Source organism: Strix aluco, chromosome 3, assembly GCF_031877795.1.
Source record: "Strix aluco isolate bStrAlu1 chromosome 3, bStrAlu1.hap1, whole genome shotgun sequence".
NCBI classification, from domain to species: Eukaryota; Metazoa; Chordata; class Aves; order Strigiformes; family Strigidae; genus Strix; species Strix aluco.
The window spans coordinates 44,057,396-44,078,621 of NC_133933.1; the positions used below are offsets into that span (position 1 = coordinate 44,057,396).

Here is a 21,226-nt window from a genome sequence, read left to right on the forward strand (position 1 = left end):
TTCGCAACATAAACCCTGAAGCCTGAAGAAACTGTTTTAGAAATTTCATTTGAAACATTTTTATTTTCTTCAAGAACAGTTCAGTTAAACTCAGCTACTCACCCATTAACAAAGAATGCAATATATATTTTTTGTGTATTGATTGCCTTCCTAGAAGCAGATAGGCACTCTTGGCCATCGGATACCACAAGTGAATTTATCTGGAATTCAGAGTTTTAACTGATGACCTCTGTCAAAGTTGTCAAGTTTCCTTCCAATGGGATGAGTTCCTCAAACTCTCTTGCAGCTTTGCTAGTGATGAGGGTCCCGTAGAAAAGGGAACACACCTCTGCCTTGGCAGCTTCTCCGGCAAGTCACATGCTAGCCAGTCTTAATTAGCAGTGCACAGAGATGCCCCGGTCGGCACACAAAGCAGGGCAAAACACATCCCCTTCCTGGCCGTGGGGCAAGAAGGGCAGGGCAGCAACAGCTCTGACAGCCGCAGTAGAGTGCTCCAATTTATCCCTGCCCTGAATGTGCAGAGAAGTATCTGTCCTGTTAAAACACATGCACTCATCTGTGTTTTGCAAAGTCCAGAGCAACCAACCACTGGGTGCTGGCAGAGCCCATCCTCAGGGACTGCTGCCAGCTCTGTGCCCGAGCTCGGGGATGTCTGGGGAACTCGCTTTGCCAGCTGGCTCACCGTGCAGCTGCCCCACAGCACCCCACAGCCAGGGGGGCTGTGAGGAGCAGCCAGCTCTGCTGCCCACAGCAACCACAGCTTCAAGCAGAGGTGCTACTGCCCCACAGAACTGTGCAGGGGTGCTGAGCTGCCCTCTCCAGGAAATAGGTTGGCAGCTTTTTAATTGGAGAGCCAGGGGAGTTTCTCCAGTCTGAGTCAGCAGCACTGCTGCTGCAGGAGCGGGCACATTACCGTAATCTGGGTCCTTGCGCTCTGCTCAAAGGAATTGGCAAGGCACAGGCACTGCGGACCCCGTGTGCCTTGTGGCTGCTTAGTCTAGAGCACATCCAGACTACAGATCTGGGCTTTCGAGCTAATTTGTAGAATATGGCACATGTCTGAACGTATCCCAGGCATATCCTAAGTGTTTTATGCCCCAATAGCTGTAGTCAGCTCACCAAATCTGAACACACTTTGAATTTAGTCTATTAAAAACTAATGGCTCTTAATAAGGCCTCAGACAAACCAAACTGCAGCTCCTGATGCCCATGTCAGAATATAGCCTATAGTTTAACTGCAGGAAACCCTTGGATAGTTTTACTATCCTTTGAAAGTATCTTTCAAAACCAAAGATCATCTTGGGTGATGCTGACAAAACAAGCTATAGGTACCAGGGTAATAACATACACAGCCAACTGTCTTTTTTTATAAAAGTATTTTTAATAAACTGATGGATTTAAGTTTCAGATGCTAGACAACTTGTTGCCATGTACAGGTAACAAAAGTCAAAATTCTTTGAATTTTATACAAATACTATGTAGTACAGTAAACTTGAATACAAGTTTACAAAAAATGCATCAGTGAATATTCAGCTTGTAACCAACTTCCAACAGTGAAAATTACCATGTATCAATAGTGATCAGAATTGCATTGCAAATTTTAGAAGTAATGCAACTATGTTTTTACCAAGCCACTCTGAAGTTACTGGTGCACACTGACAGTACATTGGATTTTTTTGGCTTGCTGAACAGAAAATGGCATTTAAATAAAATGACTTCGAGTTAAAGAATATAATATGTATCAAAAGTACTATCTTACAGAAAATTAAACAAGAATGAGAAAGTAAACAGAGCAGAACCCTGAAGTAGTGATATTTTTCTACCCGTTTTGATGGAAAAGACTCCACAGGTGTCCAGCTTCCTCACAGCATTTTGGGAGTGTTCTAGTCCTAGCACAGTGTGGTCATTAGTAGGCTAAAGTAATCCCTGCTTGGCAGTGATGCTGGTGAAAGGTAACTTGCTCTATTGCTAACAAATCGGAGTAACCACTGGCAGGGCAACTTCTTGGAGGCATCCAGTGGAGGCTGAGTTGACAGCATGCAACTGAAGTTACAGTACCACTTGCTTTCATACAATACTCAACAGCTTTCAGGGTTCGGGTGTCAGTTTCCTCACAGGATTTACAAATTGATGATTTTGAAACAAAACAAAAAAGGAGCGTAAGACAGTATTTTCACCTGTACAGCTACCAATAAAATGAATGTTTTTGTTACAAACTTTTCAGTCTGCTTTATAAAAAATAGTCTTAGTTTTACTTCTAAATAAAAACTGTGCTGTGATCTGTCACGTTCTTGCATTGTACATGCTGTAATTGTGTGTATTAATGAAGGTGTAGAGATTTGTGACCTAGCGCTCTGGATGTATCAGAAGCCTAAAAAGCTGATTTTGGTACATAAAAGTTAGGTAGCAATGAAAATTCATTCTATTTATTTTTCCTAAAACCTAGGAAAAGCTACAGTACATTGCTAGATCAGTGGCCTCAACCCTGAGCTGAAATAAAGGACCTGCCTCGGCCAAGAGACTTAAGTCACATGACTACCACACAGCTGCACAGCAGAGACAAAATAACCTGTCTCCAGCCTTGTCTTAGCTGTAAGTAGTGTGAGATTCAGTTCTGTAATGCTTGAGAGTTGACTGAAGACCACCATATTCATTTTCACTACAGGAAAAAAAAGAAAGGAGAACTCAAACTCAGTGATTCAAGAGAAAAAGCACTCAACAGGGAGTCAGTATGTCCAGCTTCTGGAGACTAAACAGAGAACGTAGTTAGTGGTAGACTTGTCAGTCTTAAGAATTTCCCACTTGGTAGAAGAAATGATTAAAACACATACCAAACTACAGTCAAAGAGACTTCTACTATTAACTCACTCTTTCTAGAAAGAGTCTCACTTGATTTTTTTTCCCCAGAACTGAGTGTCTCTCTGTACCTATACTGCATCCCAGAAGATGAGTAAAAAAATTAAAGACTGTCTGACAAAGGATTCAACCCAACTGCTAGCACAAAAACTTCCGCTCGTTTCCAACATGAGTCGGAGTTAGTGATCATAAGAATTCTTACTACGATACAACCTACTGCACCTTCCTGTAGGGTTCAATGGCACCGACTACCCATGGCTAGGAGCATTCATAACATGAAGCATTCCTGCCTCCCAAGAGGACTTTTTCCTTTTAAACAGCAGAAACTGTAGAGTCAGTATTTCACTTAATGGAAAAACCAAACCCAGCAACAGACTGAAAATAAAGCTTGTAAGAATCATTTATACTTCTAGTAATGCACACTTTGTGAGCTGATCAGTTCACGGATGGTATGGGTTTTGTTAGTTTAAGGCAGCAAGTCTTACAAAATACACAAGCTCACCTCCCTCATGTTTGTGCTACTGTATCCTTATGTGCACAATAGAACCTCACTAATTTACACTAATGACTGGAAGAACCATTAATTCTCTTGGTAAGTGAACAAGAATAAGGCATTCCATTATATATTCTGATCACTAATTATAATTTAGCTCTAATTATAATCTACCAGCAAACATACTTCTGTGTTTTCGAAAATAATATCTCTTACCTTCAGATATAATTATGTGTGCAGATTAGTGGGTTCTGCTGTGTAAACACGCAGGTGCATAAGCAATTTTCAGGTTTTTCTTCATTACATCTGACAAGAAAGTTAGTGCCACAGACAGAGACTGTGGGAAAATAAATTAGGATTTCTCTATAATTTGTGCGGATATGCACAACTGGGCAGTAATTTATAGCTAAAAAAAGAGGACACAAATGTTTACAAACTCAAATGAAGCAAAATCGGCAGCAGAAAGCAAGGCCATTCCTCAACCATAAATGGCTCGTATTACACTATTCCAAACTATATGAAACAAAAAAATAGAATACAAGTACTAACTTGTATACACAAGTTTGAAATCAAGTAAAGCAAACAGTGAAAAATTCGTTGATGCTTCTAACAGATGATATTCACATGTCTAAATCCTGGTTGAAGTAGACTGTAAATACAGACAGAAGATAGGATGCAAACTACATGGCTGAGTTAAAAAAAGGGATCAATGTGCATTGTAATGAGATAGAAATTTCCCTTCATATGTGCAAAAATCCACAGTTTCATTAATGTAGAGGTCATACTTCTAGTAACAGATCTTAGACAAAACCAGTCTCCCTACATCCTGGAATCTACCTGCTTACATCAGCCACTTCAAGCGCACAGTACCCTGTTCACATCTATAGTATTCAGCAGTTTCTGGCATTTCTCAGAAATTTAATGTTCACCTGCCTTAAATCTTGAAAACAAAAAGGGGAGAGTTCATCCAGGGCATGATAGCATTGCTTTTGAGTTATACCAACAGTTAAATCAAACTCAAAATTCTCTCTTCTTCCATGGTGGCAGGAGTCCTTACAGGACTTGTAAACAGCAGTACACAATACTGTAAACAAATAATTTAAATTCTGCTTTATACAAGATGTTAAGTTAACCCAGGTCTACCAAACAGGTGAAAATGAAAAGGGTGGCTTCACACAAATTCCTTCCCTTTTCTCCCAGCAATTCTTTTCACTACATAAATAATCCTGAGCTGAAACAGGGGTTGATGAGAGCCTTTTTTGCATATAAAAACAATGTTCTAGAGTCAGCTCTCGTGTTCTGTCAGGAAGTCAACTGCTGGAGAGATTAAACTGAAGTATTTCAAACCATTTGTTACTTTGGAGGAGGACTTATAATTTGGTGTGGCGTCCAGTTCTAGACCCAGATGCTGAGCTTGCCAAGGAAGCTGATGCTGCTGCATCCTCAGCTTCCTCCAGCTCATCGTGTAGCTCCTGGCTAACACTAGACTGGAGGGCTGCAGGAGTTAGCCACTCCTTTGGCAGACAGCTCTGGAGAAATGGTATACAAGAGCTGAAGTAGGCAAGGCGATTCACCCATCGTGGAATCTCTTTTCCACACAGAATCTAAGGGGGAAGCAAAAAGAAAGGATTAATTTGTCTTCTGGATTCAGCAGTAACAAAACTACAGTACTGTAAATAAAAAGCAAAGGCTGCAGCAGCCTTATGATTTACGTATCACAGGTGGCAGTCAAGAAGCACTCAAGTTAGCTGCACTAAGACAACATTCTCCATCAGTAAAAGCAGCATCCTAAGTCACACAAGGAGACTTGTTTCCACTGTGAGAGTTTGACACATGGTTCTACACTTTTTTTAGAAGTCCTGAAAAGCATAACCACCTCACTCTTTTTTAACAACTTCTATAAAAGGCACAGAAATGAGTTAAGGTATGATTTCTATTTACCCCTGATTACTCAGAAACAGAAATTGCAGGAGAAATCTTACTATTACAAAAAAGCATCCTGAAATCAAGTGGTTGAAAAGACAGTGTCAATACTGCAGTTGTGTGGAGTTATGCATACAGCTGAGGCTATTCACTGTGATGGTCTCTGATGACTTTGCACAGGACATCACGATCTTACAGCACACAGGCCAAGCACACACACACTTAGAGTCACTGGAACAAGAGAAGCTATTCAATGCAAAGCTGGGTTCAACTCCTCAAAAATATATAAAGCTGCATTAAATACTTGTTTTTACTGTACATCAGTCATTAAATGGTTTTGCTGTCACTATTCAAGGGGTGAGCTATTTTACTTAACTACCTCCATGTTCACTTCCTTACTCCGGTGCAAATCTGGAGAAAATCATAGCTAGTGGGAGCATTACTCTGCTGTAACTGAGCAGCATTTAACTTGTAATTAGATCTCTGTTTCTATAGTCGATTTGAACACTAAATAGGACAAGACATAAAATAGAAACAACACGACCATGCGGTTGAAGAGTATGGCAAATACCTGGCCATACAGGCCAGATTTCATGCCAACTGCAACATTGTCAGTGTCTTACCCTACTTGTACCACCACTGCACATGAATCACCTCAATAAAATTTTCCAATACCACTGGAAGATCAAACAGTTTACAGAAAACACAAGCTATACAGTAAGTGTGCCATTAACTACTTTTTTTAAAAAAAAGAACAATTAAATTTTATGGAAGTTCACCATGGAAAAAATAGCCATCCCTTTTTTTGGAGTGCTTCAACGAAACGTTAGAAAAAATTCTGAGAAGCACAGATTCCCAACTACCGATAAAAATCACAACTGCCATTCCCCTCTTTGTCCTGGGTTCCTGACCCTGTTCCTGACCCTTTCCCTTGTGTTGATACACATGCGAGTGGTAAGGCATTCAATCATATTGGCAAACCAACCATGTTAAAATAAAGCTGAGGGGAAAAAGCAAAGCCCATTCAACTCCAGTCAGCTACTTTGCACGACCACTCAGGTATCTAGACGACTAGGATGCAGGTGCAGGCAGAGCAGTAACTTGACAAAAGCCTCTCAAGCAGAAGATTAATGCTGTCTGTGAAACTTTAATGCCTTTGTTATTCTTTAACAGTAGGTCATAACTTTAGAAATTATTTTCAGTGTGATGGCTCTGTGGGGAAATACTGATAAAAATAACACATGCTTCTATCTTCAGTAGTGATCTCTGAAGCACCTGAAATGATTTTGAAATCCTGTTAATGCTTTATTTACTAGGTCTCAGTTAGGAACGCACCCCTGCTCAAACACAAACTATGTATGACAACAATATTTAGCATTTTTGGAGCAAAATCTTGTGCTTTGGACATAAGCACAAATAAACCTGAAAAATGGTGACATTTGCCCAAGGTAACACAGATAGGAAGCTGGAAACTAGGCCAAACATTCCAAAGGACGGGAAGGAGATGATGCTCTGTAGCCACCTGGGAAGACCCTTTCTATAGACCTTCATGTTTGTTTACCTCAGATAAAGCTGAAGAAAAGTGATTGCAGTTTTTGTGCATTAGGTGATAAGCATTTCCTTTGAATTCTTTTCCAAGCTCTTCTACTATTTTTTCTACGTCATCTTCCATAAAGTCAGTACTGCCTAGAACCACAGCCTCTCTAGAAGAGAAACAGAGAGTAGAAGGTGATCAGGCTTCCATGATATAGGTGGGTTATTGTTCATACATTGCTCAAAAATCACTCCGCTGTGGGTGGCGAGATCCTTCTGCCCTCCTAGAATAACATGGATTCTTTCTACAGCACCACTTTCATCTTTATCATGAGAGATTATTCCTTGCCAATTTTTCACGTGTACTTCACTTAAGTTCTTTGCAACTTAACTCTGACAAACACTGGATGCAGTTTTCCCCCCTCACCAAAGGATATTGTTTCTAAGAGACAGCTGAGAACAGGCAAGAGCTTGTAATGCAGGGAAGGGTCAAGGCAATCACACTGAGAAAGTGGGAGACACACATGGGGAAACATTAAAGAAGAACAGTTTTCAGCTTTTCCTCTTGAATAAAAATTTCACTACCTTGAAAAAGTTACCCCATTGGATATACCGAATGAATAACAAAAGCTAGCCACAAGTCCACATAATTTGTACATGCTTGAGGAATTTAATGTATGCTAAAAATAATGTTCTTTGCTGTAGACACTTCACTGTCTCATCACCTCTGTTCATCTTTCATTTCTCAGTAAACACACTAATTTCTCAGAAAGTCAGAAATCCTGTAGTATCATTCAACACATCTATCCTCAAAAATAAATGCAACAAGTTGTCTTTTTAATATGCCTTCTCAAAAGCAAGAAAATAGGTATCTTTCTTACTTAAATTTAAATGTTTCTCCTAGCTCAGAAGCATTTCCTGGTGAAATTTCAAATATTCCAGAAAAAGGGTACGGATGACCACCATAGGCAAATTCTGAAAGAGAAAGCTCAGATTTAACAAAAACGGCATGCAATGACAGTAAAAACCAGCAGACCTCTGACTGGAAGATCACTTCACAAGGATCTAAAGCTAGAAACCAGACATCTTTTTTACATGGGTAACAAATGCAAGGAGCTGGGAATGAATGGCTTTGTTAGTTACTAGTCAACCTAAGTAAAAACTAACAGGAAATTTCCTACAGCAGTGTACAGGTTTAACTTGAATAACTTTACAGTAAGCATATATTGTTTTTGGTGTGTAAGTGAGGATTTACAATTTAACTACCAATGCTCTTTATACACACTTGTCTTTAAAGGTCCACTTACATGTTTACAGGTTAGGAATTCAAAGTACTGCATCCTCAAAGGTCTGATCTCGCTTCTATTCAGTGTGCACTACAGCTAAAAGTGTGGCAGCGAGTACTGGCCTAGTAGGCTTTTTTAATTTCTTGATTTGCAAGAGTTCAACTGTTCTGAGTTCTTTACTATAACAAGAAAGTAAACCAGTGCATGTATCTGAAGTCTGCACGTAGCATCTGCTGGCATAAGCATTTACAGTACATGAAAATATCATGGTGTGCTTCAGCTTCCTTCTGTGTCTGTAAGATAACACAGCATGCCACACCCAGAGTGCAATAAAAAGCTTTAGGCATGACTTCACGCTTCCTTTCCTCAAAACTCATAACATATTATCCAAGTCTAGCATTCAGTTTTGTGGATAATCTTTTTTACAACAGGTTAATAAATAAAGTTTGATGTACTTTGAAAAATGCAAATCATTGTTCTAGCAGGGGTATGACCTGCTATACGAGAAAGCTGTTATAATCTGAACAGGAAGGGAGGCACATGTATTTGGCACAGCTCAAGAACTAGGTTTCAGGCACAGCACTATCAAGAGTCAGGTCTTTCTGGTTTGAACTAAAAGAAATCCAAAAAAGTTTTAACAATAAGCATTGTATTTTGTCAATTTGTTGCTTTGATAACACTTGCAAACTCAGTTACAATGTGACTGTTATAGTAGCTAAAACATTTATAGTTTAAGATAACTTTGTGCAATGCGGTCTTTGGATCGCATGCCACACCTTTTGCTGCTTCGCCTCACCTCCAAACACGTTCCAAAAAAAGAAATTTTTCTTATTTAAACGGACTACTTTTAGGAACACCGTCATCTCAGAGCATCGTTATACTGGTGGGCAGGAACACCTCAGATGTGAGCCTGCGCTGCAGCCTGCTCAGGAACACCTTCTGGCTGCAGTGGGGATTCAGAGTGGCCTGAGCAGATCAGGAAGCTGCATCCCCAAAGTACAACCTATTCAGCAAAATTGTACTGTATTGCTGTATTTCTCACAAGTGTATGTTTTGTAAACAGTATGTAGGAGATGTCTTTTAAAGAAACTGTCTCTCTAAAAGAAACCAACCTGCCAATACTGAATAGACAGTTTTTCCTGAGCATCCTGCACTTTTAAGTGCCCACCTGCAACAGACTATTGTTTCTGCAGTTAAAAATTAACTCCCTGCACTAAGTGCTGGTAGAATACAACATGACTCAACCATGCTTACATGAAGGATACATTTGTTTTAACAATAGGTATTTCAAAACCTAAAATAAAGATTTCTATGCCTAGCTGAATAAATTGCACCCTTTTTCATAGTTGCATAGCTTTATACAAGAATGTAAGATGACTACCAGATTATCTGTATCCAAGAATAATAATTTCCAGAGGCAGAAGAGATGAGAACTTTAAGAGAAAACTGATGAACAGGTTTCAAGAGCCAGACTTCCTCCACTACCTAGAAAATGATTTTTAAATAACAGCATTAATGGAACAAAGAGCAAGTTATGTTTTTCTTGTACATACCTCGGCCATACACCTCTATACCTGAATGGAACACTCCAATTCCAAGGGAAGAAGTATATTCATTCATCCAGTACTAAAAGGAAAGAACAAAAAGACTCTAGTTAGTTTCCAATACAGATTTGTCTTCTGATAGCAGACTGACATGTATTTGTCTCCCACATTAAAAGCATAAAACACTATCACAGAGCGAAACTGCACAACCCATTTTATGGGAACAGAACAAGCTGTTAAAATTCCCCAACTGTACACAGTGAATTAATTCCATTAGGTTCTACTCCAATGTTTTAGTGCTGTCAATGTCTGTCAACCAAGGAGACGGCACCTGGGAGAAATTCAGGTCAACTTTCGATTCGTCAACAAGTTACAGGTTGTAAAGTCTTCCATTAGGTGGAATACATTCTAGAATCAACTGCAGTAATTTTGCAGGAGCACTTTTTAAAAAAATAATATCAGAACATAGGACTGTAATATAAACATGCCAACTGTCATTTATAGGAATGACCACGCTTTTGCTTATTATGAGCAGATGAGTATCAGACACACTCAAGAGATGTAAGATGGACTGAAATTACCTTAGTATATTTTGTCTTTGAATACTCAATTGGTGGTCACCATACAAGAGACTAAGCTCTCTCCAGGCTCCTGATGGATGTGTGTCCATGCATCAGGTTTAAGTCTTTTGCATAGGTCTAACATCTGTTTCCAATATATCACTTCTATTGTAGCCAACAGATAATAGCTGCATTTCAAAAGAAAACCAGGAAGTGATAATTAAAAAAAAAAAAGGGGGAAAGAAGAAAAAACCTTCCCTTAGTGCTTTCTCTTTTTGTTTTCAAAAGCAGCAGCAGCGAGCGCCTATCAGGAGCTAACTATTACCCTCAAGACCTTAAAGATGGACAGAGTTCTGGAAAGGGAAAACCTCAAAATTATTTCTTTCCTTGGCTACATCACCACACTCAAAATATCAGTGTCCAAGCAATAAAAATTTTCAAGTGACACGTAATTTAAAAAGGAACCTCAAAAAAGGTCTAAAAAAAAAAAAAGCCTCAGTTGTGTCCTTAAAACTGAAATTGGCTAGCAAAAAAACCTCTCAAAAATACAAGGAAAATATTACTTTGTCAATTACCCCAGTAGTGGGCTATTTCCTCCCAGGTCATCTGGTCCCAAAGGGCACCACTGTGAACTTCTACAATGCAGACTTCAAAAAGTCAGCTGGCAGGCAAGATACAGACTGAGGTATTACAGCAAATAGGAGGAAAAAGAAGCTATCTTCCTTAAACAACCTGTTGACATAGTAAGCACTTTCTGATGTGAAGTCACTATTAAAACAGCACAACTGATGATAAAAATGTAAAAGGTTGCCAGTGTCACACTTTGTTAAGATGTGCTAGCTGGAGTTAGTGCTTAATTTACGGGGCGTATAACATGCATTTCTGAAAGCTAGTTTTCTCTCAATAAAAATGACACACTAAACTTCGGACTGAGAAGCTACTAATGAAAATCAAGACAAGCTAAATGGCAAAAAGAACAAGTCAGGCCAAAAGTTACAAATTTTCAGGCCTAAGATATGGATGCATTTGGCTTTTACAGTCATCCTTATTCTAAGTATCATCAAACCTAAAATAAATGGTCCCCCAAATTCAGTTACCAGCAGTTGCCAAACATCTGCACATGATTTTTCCAGCCTAAAATTCACAATTGTGCTAGCAGGCACAGGACACAAATGACTATCTGGATAATAAGATGCTGAGGATTTGATGTTCTCTTCTACAGACAAGCCAGTTGTGGGAAATTTTGTCAACATGAATTAACAGAAGACAGATTTTGCTCCTTATATTTACTTAAGGTTAAGGCTCATTGAGATCTGTGGATAAATTTGGCTTAAGACTAAACTTTACCCTTTGCTTTAATTTTTGGCTTTGTCAATGCATTGCTATGTTAGCTAGCAGGGTATGGATGACTATACTAAATTATCACCTTAGTCTATTTAAAGGGCTTAACAGTTCTTCGCTTCCTCCCCCCAGAAGACAGCAGAGTGCTAGCCTGTATGATCAAGCTACATCCAGAAATATACTGGGTTAGATTTACTCTGTACAGAATAATACAGAACAAGGAGAAAACAGGAAGAGGGGAAGGAAGGAGAATGATGTTGACTACCCAACTAACTTAATGGGTTTGTAAGCATAAAAAATCAGATTCTGTTCACTGAAATGAAATCAGAGTCCCCAGAAAAATGGAAGAACTACTTCAACATAAACCTGTTTCAGTTCTGAAGCCAGTTCTATCCCACACTTTACCAGCTGACCATTTCAAAATAGTTTTAGGTTTATACTTGTAGTCAAAACTGTAGGCACATTCAACATACAGTTTGCCAGCACAGGAAGAAGTATGTTTGCCTAATGAGAAGGTGTATCCAAACAAACCTAATCTAGAACTGGGCTAGACAGGGTCCCTCGTGCTCTAGTCTTTCCTCTGCTGGACACCTATTCTGCCAGTAAACTCTGGGTCTGACCTCTGAATTCCAAATAATCTGCACATCACATATGCATCGGATCTGTTAATGCCAAGCAAGGTTATCATTGCTCTCTGAAAATGGAACAAAAGTTACACAAGAGATCCCATAAGCAGCAGAAGTAATAAAACCTAGTTCGTTACTAGGCAGAAAAAGAGAAAGAAATTATTAACACTCCTCCTCTCCCACAACCCTGTGAAATCTAATGCAAGATATAGGGAGAGGACAGAAAAGTGTGTCACCAACCCCCCTCATCGATCCGTACAGAAGCAGATGAACAGGATGGAAGGTTGCTCTAACAAGGTGTTCAGCAAGTCCAGTGCTATTCAAGTACGCACTCCTCCTTACTGGTGCCACCTACACACACGGGGCTCACTAGACTGCAAAAACTGAGCAGTGGTGGCAAATTAAATAAATGTTAGCAGATTTGGAAGAAGTGCCTAGAGCAAGGTGGCACTTCACTTAATACTTTCAGTAAGAACAGAGTAGGTTAATTGAAGATAAAAGAATTTCAATAAGGCAGAATTACTTTCCCCCTAGGAACAGTAATTATATCTAATTATTACTTAATCTGGATCAGCTATTGGAAGGTTGGTCACATTTTCTCATTGAACAAAATGCGTTACCTCCCTGAAGAAAGAAATGCAGGACAAATGCAACTTAAAGTATGCTGAATTTGGCTGCTGCTGAAAAGATTATATACGACTTACAAAACAAAGATTGTAAATTCAATTACATTTATATAGCTTGCTGGTTCAGTAATGTGCTGTAAATTCTGGAATCCCAAACGCTCCATCCTTGCTTCCATTACACAAACTGGATTCCCTTAATTTAGTCTTGATATGAATTTTGCCATAGTAGAATGTATAGAAGCAGCAGAATCCCATATCCTCAGTATTTTGCAATAAGTTAGTCTTGTAAAACAGGAATTCATGCTTAATGCAACTATCAGAATGAAAATATTAGAGAATTATTTTTCTATGAGCACAATAAAGTCGTGCCACTGATATGAAAGAAAAACACTAACCCCATGCTTAAAAAATATATCTTAATTACCTTCTTCAGAGCTTTCATTTATGTTAATACTTTAGATTGTTATAGCCTTATTTGACAAGGGAAAAATACGATGCTACTTTGGGCGCAAAAAAGCTAGACTCCTAAAAATAGCAGTTAAAATGAAACTATAAAGTACTCCGGTTCTCAAAACACAGTGTATCAACGTCTTCACCCTACTCTTTAATGATCATAAAAGATTTTCAAAGGCATGAACTGCAGCACGTAAATATGCCCTTAAGCTTCTTTCCCTCCGTAAAGTTACCAGTACTTGAAAGTCCACTTTCTTGTACAACACATGCACCCCTCCTCGCCCTTTGGTTTCATCAAAGATTCTTGCTTTTTCAAGCACTAAGGACAATGGAAGGGTATATGCTCCAAAACCAGCCGACGCAGTCCTGGAAGGAGTTTCAACAGTAGCAAGGTCACCTCGTATTCCCCTGCATACCTCAGCAGCTGTCAGGGAAATGAAGCTACAGCTAGCACTCAGGTTAAAATAAAGCTGTTCATAGGACTGTTGCAATTATAGCAGTGTCAATTCTGTCAACCAGGTGACTGACAGTGGTCTCTTGTTCCAAAAGAGAAACAAGAAAAACCCAAATCCAAACTAAAAAAAATCCCAAACTCACCTTCAAGGGACACAAAATGTGAGAAGCAAACAGTAAACCTGCTAGTGCTTCAATACACACTTGGCAGGATTTGATGAATAAACAGAACTTCCAAATAGCTATTAGGAAAGACTCTTCACCCCCCCCCCCGCAGTATCATTGATTTCAGCAGGCTGTCTACATGCAGCATCGTACCTGCTATACAACATGAAAGCAAGGCTTTAGTTTAAGCTCCTGCTTCGAACACTTTTAAAGCAGACTGAGACATCGTTTAGCAAAAGAGTTCAAGGCAGGATGTACAGTCTTTCAGACACCGTGGGAACCTCAGTTTTTCTTTCCAGTTTAAAGGAAATCTGTGTCTCTGATGGTCAAATAACAGACATCGTTATAAAACAACAAACACAGTTGAAGTAGTATATAGAAATATGCTGCTTAGTAGTCTCAGCCTACTCTCTATATAATTTGTGGTGATGTACAGCTTCAACAAATACAACTGCAGACCAATGCACAAAAAGCCACCCCTACACATGATCAAACATCTGCAAATAAACGTGCTCGCTTTCTTCTTCTGGAGAATAAGTTCCTTCCACAGATAGTGGCTTTAGTCTATGCTACTTCCCAATGTAGGCAGGGTCCCACTAATCACAACAGGACAACCATCAGTCGCCAACATGTCCTAAGGAAGAGCATGACACTAGCTTTTATGAGCACAACCTTCCTGTTGCCTTTCTTTCACCCTCCCTCCTGTCAACTGTCAGCCTTCCTAGGAAGGCTGGAGTAAAACTGGACACAGCAATTCAACTCTGGAGGAAAGAGAAAGGAGGATATGGGTTGCAGCAAAGAAATCTAAGAAGTAAGAGATGAAGGAGAACTATGTGAATGAAAGAGTAGACTATCACAAAAGAAAGAGAGAAGGCATGCTGAAGGCACACCCCACCAATGCTATCATCACAGCAAGAACGGAGTTTCTCACAGAGGCCATGGCATTACTTTCCAGGCAGGCACTTACACAGGAGACAGTCCATTCTGTTAAGTTTTCACAGCCTGCCTGTGAACTCGGCCCCGGCGACACTTTGCACAGCTAAGCAAGTCTTCGTGAGAACACTGGGTCTTTCATCTTAGTGAGTCAGAAGTGCATCGAGCCTTGACTTCAAAGATACTATCTGTGTAAGAGTCCTGAAACTGAAGTCCTACTTCTTTCTCTGTACGAATATTTGTACTTAATATATGTAAACCCATCTCTTTTCATGTTAAAAGAGCTTCTCCACTGTATATTTTTGAACTGTAGTCCAGAGAAGTCACACGCATGCACGCGACAGAGCATCCTTCCCTCAAGTCTAGCAGAAATACAGCACAGACTTTTTGTCATATCAGCATCACATATGAGCTCAACCAAGTGAGCAAAGACCCCATTTTTTTTTTTACCCTCTCTCAGAAAAATCAGTGAATAGACTACTCCCATCTCCAGTCTCCCCTCATTCTCTACAACGAAGGAAAAACAAAGTAGAAGTAACAGGTTATATTTGCTGGAGACAGAACTCTGACACAAGAGGGGGGAAAGGGGGGAAAAAAAAAAAAAAAAGAAATCCTTTGACAGGGACATTGATTTCGATGACAAGTATTGGGGTGAAAGAAAATAATGACAAGGATCGGCCTAGCTCATTTAATCTCATATAATTTTAAGAGAGATAAATCCCTATTGATTGCTATTAAATATTCTAGCATTTGAGCCTGAGTATTCCCAAGCAAACAAGTTGCATTTTTCTCTCTGCCAGCAGTCAGTGACTCTACGCTACACACCTTCACCCTTTCAGGACACCAAAAGTTCCCTCTAAAATGGTGGTGGTAGGAAAGCCTATCCAAAATAAGCTAAGTAACGCAAACACAGTTATCTGAAGCTACTTGCGAATCTTACTGTCCCTCTATCAGTAGACTCAAAACATGGTCAGAGAACCAGTGCTACCTGTTCTAATTTCCAGCGATTGAAACGCATTAACGGATAATATTTTCTTAATGTTACTTATCCGCACCTCCTGTTCTATGCAGGTACTTACACCTCATTTGTTACCATGGCATTTGAGCAGCTTCCAGCTGAACATAAGAAAACAGTTGCTGTAGGTGTCACAGAAAGATTACCCAGAAGGGAGGGAAGGTGAGCTCATAGGACTGCAAATCAAGCTGGAGCAATTCCTTTATTTCTGTCAAGTTGCAGTCATACCAAAACTGCTCACAAATTCTGGTCTAGAAAAAAAACGTTACAGACACAGCGCTAAAAACTCATCTCTACAGAGGCAGTCGTTACCCCCAACCACTATCCTGCTGGAAAATCTGCCGCTTTTATGGTTTCCAGGAGCAGGAAAGGCAGGGCCTCCCCCCTGCTGATCCCAGGGGCAATAACAGAGGAGGAAGAACATCTTGGGGACGTTCACTTTTCTCTACTCACTCACAGCCGGGACAGGGGAAGAGTTTCCCCGACCACAGGGAGCGGATCTACCTGCCACGGGCAGATCCGGCCCGGCGCCACCGCAAACTTCTGTCGCAGGTCACAGAATATCTGCGGAAACTGACGAAGCTCCTAAATTATCCCCCCCCCCCCCCCCGCCCCGGTTCGTTATTGCCCCTGCTCCACCGCCCCCACGGGCGGGAGCCCACGGAGCCAACTCCCGCGGGGACCGGCAGGGGAAGGGCAGGAAAAGTTTCCCCGCTGCCCTCGCCCCCCGCATGCTCCGCTCCGCAGGCCCCGCGGCCCTCGCGGGAGGGGTCCGAGACCCCCGCCCGCGCCCACCGCCGCGGGGCCGCGCTGCCTCCACCGGCCGCGGGCCGGGCCTGGCCGCCGCGACGGGCCCCCGGCGCCGGGCCGGGCGCTCACCATGTCGTAGACGTTGAGGATCACCAGCTGGTTCGCCATCGCCGGCGGCCCGCGGGCGCCCCCCGCCCGCTCGGTCGCTCCCGCTGCGGCGGCGCTGCTCAGGCCGGCGGCGGGGCGGTGGGGACCCCCGGGGGCCGCTTCCTTCTCGTCCTGCCTGTTGCTGCGGGGCGGGGGGGGGCGGCGGGCACCATGGAGCCGCCGCCGCGGAGGGACGGGGCCTCGCCCCCGGCAGACGCGCTCAGCCCGCGGCCGGCGGCGGGGGCCGGGCGGCGCGGGGGGGAGCGGGCGCGGGCCCCACCCCGGTGGCAATGGCGGTGCCGGTGGCGGCGGGAGGGGAGGGGAGAGGAGAGGGAGAGAGGGGGAGGAGGGAGGAAGGCGCGGCGGTGGGGGCGCGGGCGGGGGCGAGGCGCGGGCAGCGGCTCGCGCGGAGCCTGGCGCAGGCGGCGGGGCCGCGGGCCGGCCGGGCAGCCCCGCCAATGGGCGCAAAATGGAGCCGCTCGAGCCCGCCCCCACCGCCCGCGAGGCGCGGGCCGGCGGGAACTACAGCTCCCGGCGCGCGCCGCGGCGCGGAAGACTACAGCTCCCGGCATGCCCAGCGGAGGGCGGGGCCACGGCGCGGAAGGGGGCGGGGCGGGCGTGCCCCCCGCGCTGCCTGGCAGGGCCTTTCACCGACTCCGGCCCGCGGAGGTGCCAGGGGCGGGAGAGGGGGCCGGAGGGGCCCGGTGGGAGCTGCCCATCCGGCGGCCGGGCCCCTTGGGCGGGCGCTGTGCACCCCTCGCGGGGCTGGGCCCGGACCCTCAACGCAGGCCCGGCAGACCCGCGGCGGAGCGGACACCGCCGCGCTTTCCCTCCTGCTGGGCTCCGGCAGGCTGCCCTGTTTCATGTCGAACGTAACACACACGTAGGTTAAGGCGCTTAGTTTCCGGTGGCGGGAAGATCAGTGTTCGGGCCGTGTGGGGAGCATCCTCCAGCACCGCCATTTTAAGGTTCTGTTCAGTGAAGAATAGGAATTCGAGCTACCTTTACAGGGCAGCGTTTGAGCCCTTTGGATCCGCAGACAACCCACATGTGGATACTGGTTAATGCGTGGCCACTTCTAAGGCTGCAAATGCCTTCGATAGTAACCTTACCGTGTAACATGGTAAGCTAACCTTACATATAACCCTATCAAGGAACAGCAAAACAAAATCCCAGATAGTAAAAGCATCAGCAGGAGAAAAGATGCTTTTTCTCTTCCAGCAGATTCAATTTTATAAAGACAGCTATTGCCCCTTTATAGTACTTTAAGAAAGGCAGTTCACAACAGACTCTGGATACGCCCTTGAGATGAAGGTGCTGCAAGAAAGAGGATGTATAACCCCAGGGCTATTCTGGCTTCCACTGTCACTCCTGGCAGCAGATGTTTAGCTGTTAGATGTTCAGCCCCTCTTTCTCAGCTAAAACTCCTCTTAGCTGCTGAGCTCTGCACCCTGGGCTCCACTTTGCGTGCAGAACAGCTCTGTCCCTCCAGTACTACTGTACAACTGATGCAGACAGTTGAAAAAGCATCAATTTATTTCCTACTTTGGGGAGTGATCTTTGGTTAGAGGAAACTAGGCCAATTGCAAAAACTACCAGAGGTTTAGCTACTGGTTGTCAGAATATGAAATTCAAACGCCTGACAGACTGGTGTACGAACCTGTGGTTCACCTTAGCCATGTGAGGACTGTTGGCAGTAATGCCTTAACTTGGCCAGTGGAAGAGTAAACCTGTGGACAGGATGTCTGTAACTGCCTTGGGTTGCATTCTTCATCTGCTTCTTTGTCTGGCAGCTGGGAAACAAGCTGGTAGTTATTAAACCAAAAAGTTTTGTGGGAGAAAAGCTGCTTCTATATCAGGGTATTCTGAGGAAAATGTGATTGTATCTTAGAAATTGCAGTGGTAAAAAACCTTATCTGAAAAGGCAGGGACTCCATTTCCAACTATGTATGCATTAACTAGAAGAGAGAAATACAGAGTGCTGAAATGACTTCTAGTGAATCACTTAGTTTTCTTTCTCTCCTGTTCATTGCCTGTCTACAACATGCACTGTGAAGAAAAAGGAGAGGAAAATGTAATTCCTAGCCTGTAGTGACAGGAGAGAGATATAAAATTCATATTATATGAATAAAGCTGAAGAATAAAGCCTACAAGTGTCATTTATTTCACTTAAAAATTGAATTTTGGCATTTAAATATTAGACTTACTACATAGAGTAGTAACACAGTACTACAGCTCTGACTTCCTCAGTGATGCAGTTTATCCTTTCATGCAGTTATCTGCAAAAGACAGGAAAATCCTTTTGAGCAAGAAGACACTGATTAGCTAGGTGTCAGAAGCAATGTTAAGCATGCATGAATACAGCAGAAATTTGTGCCTTACATGGTATGTTTTATACCAGTTTACGTTTATCTGAGTAGTTTGAAGAGTGAAAAGGTATGGCACGGTGATACTCCAAGATACTCACTAAGATCAGTTTGGCAATTTGGTAACGGGGCATAGATCAGTAGTGGGCACTGTTACCACAAAAGAAGTATAATGTGAGAACCCAGGGACTTCTGCCTTGTAAAACTGAAAGCCAAGCTGCTTGAGCGCTTCACAGGAACACAGAAAATCTCCTCAGAGAAGAACACAAACCAAAATCATTGCCTACCAATCTGTACTACATTTACTTTATGCTGTAGGTGTCACAGAAAGATTACCCAGAAGGGAGGGAAGGTGAGCTCATAGGACTGCAAATCAAGCTGGAGCAATTCCTTTATTTCTGTCAAGTTGCAGTCATACCAAAACTGCTCACAAATTCTGGTCTAGAAAAAAAACGTTACTGACACAGTGCTAAAAACTCTTATCTCTACAGAGGCATTCGTTACCCCCAGCCACATATTCCTATCCTTGTGTGGGAGAGATACACTTGAAGAGCAGTCTTGTTTCTTGCCTCTGTGGAACATGCCATTGTCTGTTTAGTTTTCAAAGGTGTAGGAATAGTCAAGATTAGAGGAGCATCCATTTTCAGCCATAAAAGAGAACTGAGAGAAGACTAAGGCACCTTAGATTCACAGAGAGATGCAGAGCACCCCGTGCAGATGTTGCTGCACACCTCCTGTGTGTCTCCTGCATTTGGCATATGTGCAGCTAAGGTGGAACACAGATGTGCAGATGCTCCAGAAGGAGCCGGAGGGCTTTCACCTATGCTTCAGCCCATGGGACCATCCTCTCTTAAGGGAGGACTGACTTAATGTTCAGTAGGAACAGACTGTTTTCACTGGAGGTGAAATTTCAAAGTTGATCTCTGATTTTTTTCTGATTCTGTCTTGGTACAAACTGTACTGAAATAGATGGGCTATGAATCATGCAAAATGAATCAGTAACAAATTATTAAAAATGGTCATGGATTCTTTGCTAGATTTCTACAACCTTTATAATCTGTGTGAGAATGTTCATAAATTTGTGAATATCAAATAAAGTGATTATGAGAAGTTCAACCATTTATTTACCTATGAAGTTTTATTAAATTTATTTTAGGACAAACTGAACAATTGCCATTAACAGTACAAGCTTTACAGGGTATCTTAACTTGCCAATAAGAAAATTCTAGCTAGAAGTGCAAAAATAGATTCAAATTAACTATTACAACAAGTATTGTAACCCTTACATTTATTTATGTAAGAGAATAAGCTTGAGAGGATATATAATCCAAATATGTACTTTAAAGATAGAATTAGCATCTGGTAAACAAGAAGTAAAATATATAGTATCAAAAAACACCTTGAACAACATACAATATTCCCTGCATGGACTGTGCTGCTTCTTATGGGAACTGAACTGGCTGCTGCCCCTTGGATAGAGTGGAAACTTTGTATGCATTTTTCTGTCAGATTTCACACTGAAAAGATATGCTAATAGCTTAGGTAAGTCAGCGAAAGCAGTAAGAAGGTGAGGCTAACCCAAGCCTGAGGCTCACAACTGTAGCTTAACTTAGTTCGGCTTGAAAGGCATCTGTTAAAAGCTATTAACCACCACTGACCTGTACTCACAAATCAATTAAAGGTGTATTCAATAGCATGTCCTTTATATTTGAAACTAAATACATTAAATGATATTATAGAGATACAAAAAGTGCTTGTAAAAGCATTAATAAACAGTATTTTAGCTGTCAAAAATAACACCATATTTTGACAACTTATTTTATGGGTTGTTGTTAGTATGACAGATAGTAAGATACTGGTCTTTAAGTCTTGCTCTAGTTCTCTTGAAAACTGTGTAATGTTTGTAGTAGTGTATTTGTAGCTGATGATGAGGACGACCAAAAAGATGAAGAGCGTGATGACTGAATATAGCATAATTCCAGGTGCATCTGACCTGAAATGCAAACAAAATAGGATTAAAATACCATTACTTTTTAGATTCCTGCCTTAATTGGTCAGGAATATATTGGATTTCATACTAGCAGTACATTCACTTGGTACAGTAACTCATGACTATTTATTTGGTTAATTATTAGGGATTTCTTTTAATCTATATG

At 42.0% G+C, this 21,226-nt stretch overlaps 1 protein-coding gene across 7 annotated transcripts; it reads right to left on the reverse strand.

The window, feature by feature from the left end:
* Positions 1-1,359: 1,359 nt before the first annotated feature.
* On the reverse strand, positions 1,360-17,048 carry DESI2 (desumoylating isopeptidase 2). 7 transcript variants are annotated; one of them, XM_074818345.1, is made up of 7 exons: positions 16,687-17,035; positions 15,872-16,058; positions 10,217-10,383; positions 9,645-9,717; positions 7,687-7,780; positions 6,834-6,975; positions 1,360-4,953 (listed from the first exon to the last, which is right to left on the reverse strand). In XM_074818345.1, exons 4-7 carry the CDS (start codon positions 9,709-9,711, stop codon positions 4,720-4,722), a joined length of 537 nt encoding a protein of 178 aa, XP_074674446.1. In that variant the 5' UTR covers positions 9,712-9,717; positions 10,217-10,383; positions 15,872-16,058; positions 16,687-17,035; the 3' UTR covers positions 1,360-4,719. The 7 variants fall into 7 exon arrangements, 6 of the variants coding, with proteins under 6 accessions (XP_074674446.1, XP_074674448.1, XP_074674447.1 ...); XR_012622472.1 differs by lacking the exons at positions 10,217-10,383; positions 15,872-16,058 and having other exon boundaries at positions 1,360-2,659; positions 3,566-4,953; positions 16,687-17,048; XM_074818347.1 differs by lacking the exon at positions 15,872-16,058.
* Between the last annotated feature and the right edge of the window lie 4,178 nt (positions 17,049-21,226).

What these genes read in the sequence shown, in the direction of transcription:
- DESI2 (XM_074818342.1), bottom strand. Translation starts at nt 16,725, where the DNA reads ATGGCGAACCAGCTGGTGATCCTCAACGTCTACGACATG. An exon ending in TATAGAGGTGTATGGCCGAG is followed by an intron (nt 7,781 to 9,644) that starts GTATGTACAAGA and finishes TTTCTCTTTCAG; the next exon opens with AATTTGCCTATGGTGGTCAT. An exon ending in GGAGAAACATTTAAATTTAA is followed by an intron (nt 6,976 to 7,686) that starts GTAAGAAAGATA and finishes TTTCTCTTCTAG; the next exon opens with AGAGGCTGTGGTTCTAGGCA.